Source organism: Myotis brandtii, unplaced genomic scaffold (genome assembly GCF_000412655.1).
Source record: "Myotis brandtii unplaced genomic scaffold, ASM41265v1 scaffold116, whole genome shotgun sequence".
Lineage (NCBI taxonomy): Eukaryota > Metazoa > Chordata > Mammalia > Chiroptera > Vespertilionidae > Myotis > Myotis brandtii.
Window position 1 is genome coordinate 2,008,426 of NW_005354010.1, and position 8,841 is coordinate 2,017,266.

The 8,841-nt window shown below is 37.8% G+C and overlaps 1 protein-coding gene across 3 annotated transcripts in view; it reads right to left on the minus strand.

Annotated features, from left to right (window-relative positions):
* Positions 1–8,841, minus strand: part of BIVM (basic, immunoglobulin-like variable motif containing) — a 30,945-nt gene that overhangs the window by 20,589 nt on the left and 1,515 nt on the right. For all 3 annotated transcript variants that reach the window (XM_005858183.2, XM_005858184.2, XM_005858182.2), the window contains exon 2: positions 872–1,468. In XM_005858183.2, the coding sequence (XP_005858245.1) occupies positions 872–1,349 (478 nt within the window). In that variant the 5' untranslated portion in view covers positions 1,350–1,468. The remainder of the gene's footprint in view (positions 1–871; positions 1,469–8,841) is intronic.

The following is an 8,841-nucleotide window of genomic DNA, read 5'->3' on the forward strand; positions in this document are numbered from 1 at the left end:
TCTTCCTAAGCCTTAGGAGTACCCTAATTAAGTTCATAGCAATGTACCTACCTATATAGTTCAAGTTTAAAAAATTTGGCTCTCAAAAGAAATTTCAATCGTTGTACTGTTGATATTTGGCTCTGTTGACTAGTGAGTTTGCCGACCACTGCCCTAGGTGAAGAGCACCCAAACTGGACAGTGCACAACCTACTAAAGCAGGGGTGGGCAAACTTTTTGACTCGAGGGCCACAATGGGTTCTTAAACTGGACCGGAGGGCCGGAACAAAAGCATGGATGGAGTGTTTGTGTGAACTAATATAAATTCAAAGTAAACATCATTACATAAAAGGGTACGGTCTTTTTTTTTTTTTAGTTTTATTCATTTCAAACGGGCCGGATCCAGCCCGTGGGCCGTAGTTTGCCCACGGCTGTACTAAAGGGTACCTGGAGACCTTGTGGGGTACTCAACAAATTGTAACAAAAAAGTCTCAATGTTATATGACAGAAAATAAAACTAGATATTTAATTGGGAAAGATGAATTCGTCTCCCTGCAAAACTACAAAATAGTTGTCTGTTATTTTAACCACCTTATTAACTACTTCTGGGTCACCATGTACTTATCTGTAAAACCTGTATTCTAGAGCATCCTAGATTTTTCAGAGCTCTAAAAACGCAAGGATAATGTTTGAAGTTTCCAATGGCAACATATTAATTAACCAAAAGTCCCATGGCCAAAGTTATCTTTTAACTACAATGATAGATAAGATGATAGCAATGTTCCCTATTCAGTATTTTTTTTAAAAAGGAAAACCATGTTTAATGGCAAGATTAAACAAGATAGTGTCTTCTTATTATTTTCACATGTGAACTTCATGTCTCCTTCCTTACTTGATTTGTGTTTCAAATTTGTGGTCACCCCATCAAATTCAGATTTATCAATTTCCCATGCGAGAGGTAGCTTGCCCAGGCTATTGGATAAGTTTTCCAAGCTATTTTCATCATTGTAGATGATTTCTGATGTACTAGTTGGGATGCCAATGTATCTTGATGAATTATTTCCAGCAGATAAAGAGGTACTATCAGGGAGGCAAGAAGTGCGGGATGGATTTGGAGTTTTATAGATTGAGGTTGCCTGGTTGAGAAAGGCGTAGTCCGAACAGATGGCATAAATTTTCTCCCGAGTATGGGTCACTGGACAGCTCCACGGATAATGGCCATCTCCTTTGGCAGCCAAGGGTGCTCCCGAGGCACGTGTGCAGAAGGATTGTACAGCATCTTGTAAGTTCTCTTCAGGAGACTTTCTCTCAGATTTGTGCTCATGATTTCCAGAATCATTTGCCCTTTCTGCTTCTGCATCGTTAGGCATTGAATGCAACTGTAAAAGTTCTATTAGGAGGAGGAAGTTGCAACTCTTTTTGTTTCTTGAAAAACTGTGACAACTGTTTACAGCATTCTACAAAAACTGGAGAGCTGCAAAATGGGCTCCTGAGAAAAGAGAGAGGAGAAAGAGAGATCAACAATCCACCAGACGCCACAAAGAGCCCCCAAAAATGTACCAAGTGTCATATGCCTTAAGTCAATAAGTATTTATTTTGCAACTACTATATGCCTATGATCATTAACCATCTGTCCTATTAAAATTATTTTAAAATAATGCATTAGAATAAAAAAGACAAACAGGGCAACATATATGAATCACTTCTCCAAAGATGAAATAGAAATGGCCAATAAACACATGAAAATTAAGAACAATCATTAAGCACTGAAATGCAAATCAAAACCATAATGCGGTACCACCTGACACCCACCAGTATGACGATAATAAAACAGTTAATAATAAGGATTGTCAAGGATGTGGAGAAATTGGAACCCTCATACACTGCTAATGGAAGTGCAAAATGGTCCAGTCACTTTGGAAAACAGTTCCTGAAACATTCACATAGAGTTACCATGTGATCCAACAATTTCACTTCTATATATCCAAGAAAACATGTCTACACAAATGTTCACAGCAGCATTATTCATAATAGACAAAAAATAGAAACAATTCAAACATCCATCAATTAATGAATAAAAAAATGTGGTATCATCCATACTATGGAATATTACTAGGCAATAAAACTAAATAAAGTACTGAGCCATGCTAAAACATGAACCTTGAAAGTGTTATGCTAAGTAAATAAAGCTAGTCACAAAGGATCAGATAGTGTATGATTCTTGAATGGAATTGCTTTGATTCTATAGATTGCTTTGGGTAGTTTGGACATTCTAATAATGTAATTCTTCCTATCCATGAACATGGTATACCAGGTATACTTCCACTTATTTCTATCTTCTTCAGTTTCTTTGTCTAGTGTCTTATAATTTTTATGCAATTGTAAATGGGATTGTTTTCTTTGTTTCCCTTTCTCATAGTTCACTATTGGTGTATAAAAATGCAACTGATTTCTGGATAATTATGTTATATCCTGCTACTTTACTAAATTCATTTATCAGTTCTAGTAGTTGTTTGGTAGAATCTTTAGGGTGCTCTATACACAGTATCATGTCATCTACAAAGGAGTTTTACTTTTTCCTTTCAAATTTGAATACCTTTCATATCTTCTTTTTGTCCGATTGCTCTGGCTATGACTTCCAGTACCATGTTGAAGAAGAGTGGTGAAAGTGGACAACCCTGTCTTGTTCCTGATCTTAAGGAAAACACTTGTAGTTTTTTCCCATTGACTATGATGTTGGCTGTGGGTTTGCATATATGGCCTTTATTACGTTCAGATATGTTCCTTCTATTTCCACTTTGCTGAGAGTTTTTATCATAAACTAGAGGCCCAGTGCACAAATTCATGTATGGATGTGGTCCAGCTGGCCCGCCCTGATGAGGGCCCATCAAGCGGGGTCAGCTGTGGGATCTAATTCTGGAAGGTATAGCTTTCTCCCAGCCGGATCTAATTATATTTTAAGAATGGCCAAAAGAAAACCCACAACAGAACTGTTTTGCATTTCACATGCCATGAGATGAAGTTGTTTATGTGTTGTTTGCAAACATATATCAAGATAAATGATGGCCCTTTAATGATTTTTGCGTTCTTCCCGGGGCTCTGTCCTCAGTTTCCCAATATGATCTTCATGTCTGTTTCTTTAAAAGTTTTTGTTTTTGAATGTGCCTACCCTTTGTTGTTGCTCTGGGCAGCCTGTGGGTCCTCTTCGCCACCTCTTTTAAAGAGAGATTGAGAGCTCATCTAATCTGCGAGGCACTGCAATTTCACAAAACCCCCACCCAGCCTCTCTACATTCCTCAGCAAAGGGCTGCAGGCCATGGAGGGAGAATTCCGCACCTTGGCTGCAGTATTAGCAGAGCCCTCTGGAGACTCTCGTCGGGGACAGGACGGAATGATAATTATTTTCTTGTGTTTTCACTAAATGTATATGCACTAGGGAGCCAGGCAGTGATTTAGGGGTGTTGGGAGCTGATGGGGCGGGGGATGTGGGAGCATCAGGGGGAGGAGCCACAGGCAGTTGGCCAGCTGGCCCCGCCCCTGATCGGGGTATTGGGGCCGATTGGGCCGGGCAGGCCGGGGGTGTGTGGGGGGCCAATCAGGCTGGTTGGCTGCCACAGTGCACATCATAGCCACCAGTTGTTCTGGTCGTTTTGGTCATTCCACCAGAACGGTCACTGGGCTTTTATATATATAGATGGGTGATGGATTTTATCAAATTTTTTTTCTGCACCTATTGATATGATCATGTAATTTTTATCCTTCATTTTGTTTGTGTGGTACATCACATTTATGATTTATGGATAGTGTACCAAACTTGCATCCCCGGAATAAATTCCACTTGATCATGGTGCATGATCTTTTTTAATGTATCGCTGGATCTGGTTTGCTAATGTTTTGTTGAGGATTTTAGCATCTATGTTCATCAGAGATATTGGCCTATAATATTCTTTCTTGTGATGTCTTTATATGGCTTTAGAATCAGGATAATGCTGACCTCATAAATAGCTTGGGAGTATTTCCTCCTCTGAAATTATTTGGAATAGTCTGAGAAGGATAGGTGTTAGTTCATCTTTGAAGGTTTGGTAAAATTTACCTGTGAAGCAATCTGGTACAGGATTTTGGTTTGTTGGTAGTTTTTACATTACTGCTTTTATTTCATTAGTTGTAAACTGTCTATTCAGATTTTCTGATTCTTCCTGATTCAGTTTTGGAAGATTGTATGTTTCTAAGAATTTATTCATTTTGTCCAGATTGATCCAGTTTGTTCGGATACAGTTGCTCATTATATTTTTTTACAATCCTTTGTATTTCTGTGGTATCAGTTGTTCCTTCTCCTCTTTCTGATTTTATTTATTTGGGTACTTTCTCACTTTTTCATGATGAGTCTGGTTAAAGGTTTGTCAATCTTGTTTATCTTTTCAAAAAAGTCAACTCTAGGTTTCATTGATTTTTTTTTTTTGGTAGTTTTTTTAGAATCTATTTTGTTTATTTCTGCTGATTTTTATTATGTCCTTTCTTCTACTTGCTTTAGATTTTGTTTGTTGTTCTTTTTGCAGCTCCTTTACGTGTAATGTTAGATTATTTGAGATTCTTCTTGTTTTTTGACATAGGCCTCTATGCTAGGAATTTCCCTTAGGACTGCTTTTGCTGTGTCCCTTATAATTTGGATCATCGTGCTGTCATTTTCATTTGTTTCAAGGTATATTTTGATTTCCTCCTTGATCTCATTGGTAACCCATTCATTGTTTACTAACATGCTATTTAGCTTCCAGGTCTTTGTGTGTTTTTCAGTTGTTTTTCTTGTGATTGACTTCTAGCATCATACCATTGTGTTTGGAGATGTTTGATATGATTTAAATCTTCTTTAATTTATTGAGACTTGTTTTGTGTCCTAATATGGTCTATCCTAGAAAATGTTTCATGTGCACATGAAAATAATGTGTATTCTGTTGCTTTTGGATATCTAAAGATTAAATCTATCTGATCTAGTGTGTCATTTAAGGCTGCTGTTTCCTTGTTGATTTTCTGTCTGGAAGATTTATCCATTGATGTCAATAGAGTGTTAATACTATGACTGTACTATTCTCCCTCTGTCCATCAAGATTTGCTTTATATATTTAGGTGCTCCTATGCTGGGCCCATAATGTTTACAAAGTTATACCCTCCTGTAGCATTGTTCCCTTTAGTATCTTTATGTAGTGTCCTTCTTTGTCTTATACTATAGCCTTTGGTTTAAAGTTTATTTTGTCTGATATAAGTATTGCTAACCCAGCTTTTTTCCCCCTTTCCATTTAATGAAATATCTTTGCCCATCCCTTTCCTTTAGTCTGTCTGTATTTTTCATTCTGAGGTGGGTCTCTTGTAGAAAGCATATATATGGGTCTTGTTTTCTTATCCATTCAGCTACCTTGTGTTTTTTTATTGGAGCATTTAAGCCATTTACATTTAAACTGATTATTGATAGGAAAGTATTTAATGCTATTTTATTCTATGTTCCTCTGTTTCTCCTCTTTTTCTCCTCCTTCTCCTCCTCCTCCTTCTTCAAATAGGAAGACCTGGGTGAATAAAATCATTATAGGTGGTGTAGAAGGCAATCAGATGCAGGTGCCAGAGCAGAGCACTTTGCAGGACTTTAGTGATGGAGCAGCATTTGAAATTCAACCCACCCTGGGTGGCCATTTTGACATTTACCTGTTAATATCTCTGCCTGTTTGCTTACTTAAAAAATTAGGAATGAGAATAACTTTCACCAATTACAGGAAAATGATTATATAAAATCCATCATCAAAATACTGAATGACAAAACCTATGACTAACACGATAAGAAATAACAGATGATTCCCCTGAGTCTGTGAGGAGAAATTACTGAAGGTACTGAATGTCCTTCATGTAATTTAAGGAAACAGACTTCCATACCAGGAGGACTCCACATATCCTAGAAAAGATTCCATTTTCTTTATTTTTAAGGAATGTTTAAATGCCCTCTATTCAAACCTTCATGTGATTTGTCCAGAGTTTATAGTTATTTTGCAGGAAGTTCTGTTTGGCAGGAGCTTCACCAACAAAGATGGAATCTCTGATGGTTTTGAAACATTCTTTTTTTGTTTGTTTTTATAGCCAAGAAATCCTAGGAGTAGGTATAGTGGGTCCCTAGATAGGAATCTGTTATGCTTGCTCCTTCTTCCTCATCTCCTGGCATGACGGTGACAGTGGAGGAAGATGCAAGAGAAGCTGAGTACCTGAGTGTGTGCAGACCAAACTCTGCTTTTCTGAGGAGTTGGTTTCTCTGATTTTTAGCAGATGTCTTAGAGCAGCCGTGGACAAACTACGGCCCGCGGGCCGGATCCGGCCCGTTTGAAATGAATAAAACTAAAAAAAAAAAAAACCGTACCCTTTTATGTAATGATGTTTACTTTGAATTTATATTAGTTCACACAAACACTCCATCCATGCTTTTGTTCCGGCCCTCCGGTCCAGTTTAAGAACCCATTGTGGCCCTCGAGTCAAAAAGTTTGCCCACCCCTGTCTTAGAGGAACATTTTTCTACTTTTTATCTGTTATCCTCTCGCCTTTCTCTAAAACCCATAGTATGGATAGAGGTAGTTATTTGTAGCATTGGGGTTGTTTGGGTGGGTTGTAGTAGAATGAGGCATGAATATGGTCATGGTTAAGGGCAATTAACAAAGGGTACGGAAGTTAGTCTGGTGGGGAAGACAGAAATATTCCTGGTGCTGCCTTTGTTATCTCTTCATTTCAAGCTTAGCTTCCGCTCTGCCAGAGCTTTCTTTCTCAGACTGGATGGAATTTTACCTGTGGGACCAGTTCCCTGTGTAGCAGTGTGGGGATTTTATGAAAGATGCTGATTTGGAACCATATATAGGAGAATGTTCTGTTCAAAAACATATGCAAAAAAAAGGATACATATGTAATACCCTTTGTAATACTTTAAGCAATAAAAAAAAATATGCAAAGGGAAATTACTGCATTTGCACAGAAAAGGGGCTGAGCTTCTGGAAGCGAAAGATAAGAAAGAACATAACAATTGATTAATAAAGCATTTAACAGTCTGAATCCATTGTTATGGGTTTGTGTTTTGGGTTTGATTGTTTTTAAATAGTGGTCAGTGATCAAAATGATGCCTTTGGTTATACTTTTACCAAAATAAAATAAAATAAAAAGATTATCACCATAAAAGCATATTTTATATTGTCAAAAAAGGCCAAGAGTAAATGTAAAGCAGTTTGCAAACTTTCTTATTAAACCACTGTTTATGGAAATTTGTCTTTGAAAACCTGTAATATTCATAAATTTTACCACATAAGTAAAACAAATTACAGAAAAATATTACAAAATACCAAAAGATATTACAAAGAAAGTAAAAGTTATCCAAATCCCACGACCCAAACACTACTATAATATTACTTTCTTTCTTTATCTGTCTGCTCCTACCGTTTCTCTTCACTTCAGTGAGATCTCTAAGAGACCAAGGGTGCTAGTATTATTGTGTCCTCAGGCTTTCTTACAAGTGAACTAAGCACAAATTATTACTGATAACAGAGACATTATAGAGGCAAATTATTGTATTTTATTGTAATTATAGCCTCACTGTAGTGAGGTACAGATGGGTAGCTTGTCCCTCCACTCCATAGCCCACAGCTCTCAGTTTTCTCAGACCTTGTATCAGCTTCTGTAGACCATTCCCAATTCCATTCCCACTCCTAGCCCCCTCCATCCCCCTGAGATGACATTTCAAACCTGACCTGTGCATAGATATTAGAAAGAAAAGCGTGCATCATAGAACTCCTCTGCCTAAAACCCTATGCTGTTAGAAACAAAAGCCCACTCCTAATCTAGACTCACCTCATCCTCCCTCTCCCCCTTCCTCTCTCTGCACTCCCTCCACATTGACCATATTTCCAGTCTCTGAATGCTGTTTACTCCCACTCACCCTCTTTATATAATTAATTTCCATTTATCCTTCAGATATCCTTCAAATGTCACTGTCAGGGGCAGGGTAGATGCTTTCATTGCTCATCAAAATAGTCCCCGTCACCCTGTATATGCTATATGCTCAGGCACCTTTCTTTCACAGGTTTTAACCAGGTGCTATATTACTTTTATACATGTGTGTGCTTATATGATGAATGTTTGCCTCTTGTAAGTCTAGTTTTCCTGACTATTGAATTCCCAAGTCCAGCATTTATAGAAGTATCTTCTACAAATACTTATTCTTAAATGCCTACCTCATGTCAGGCATTATTGCAAACCCAGGCTTAAGAGCCCAGATTCCAGGAGGGCTCACCAGGAGTAATTAACTACGAACTGGAGTTTTAGCTAATGGGCCTCTTCTTCTTCTCCCTACTTCTCACATGTGAAATTGAAGTTCCCTGATCTAAGCGAGACGATGCTATATTAAGATTTACTAATGATTGCAGCATGTAATGATCAAGTTATGATTTATTCATAAGATCATGGCACAAGCAACAAAAGTTATTGTTTAACTGTATGCAAACAAAATGTTATCATAAAATGGCCAGCTCTAAATGTACCGCTAAAATAACGATTTGAACTGTTTTGCAAACTAAACGTTCCATTTCTAAGAATACTCACTGCCTAGGTTGCATTCTTTTCCAGTTATATTTTAAATCAGTATTTTAAGGATCAAGTTTGCTTAGAGAATTTAACATCTTAAGTCTTCAGAAAAGCTTCCCACATATGACAACTATAATGATCTATATTCTCTATGGAAGGCCACTGAGACACAGGCATAGGTAAATGCCTTACAAAGGGTGGAATGCTGGAGGGCCAGACCAGACACACACACACACACACACACACACACACACACACACACACACACAC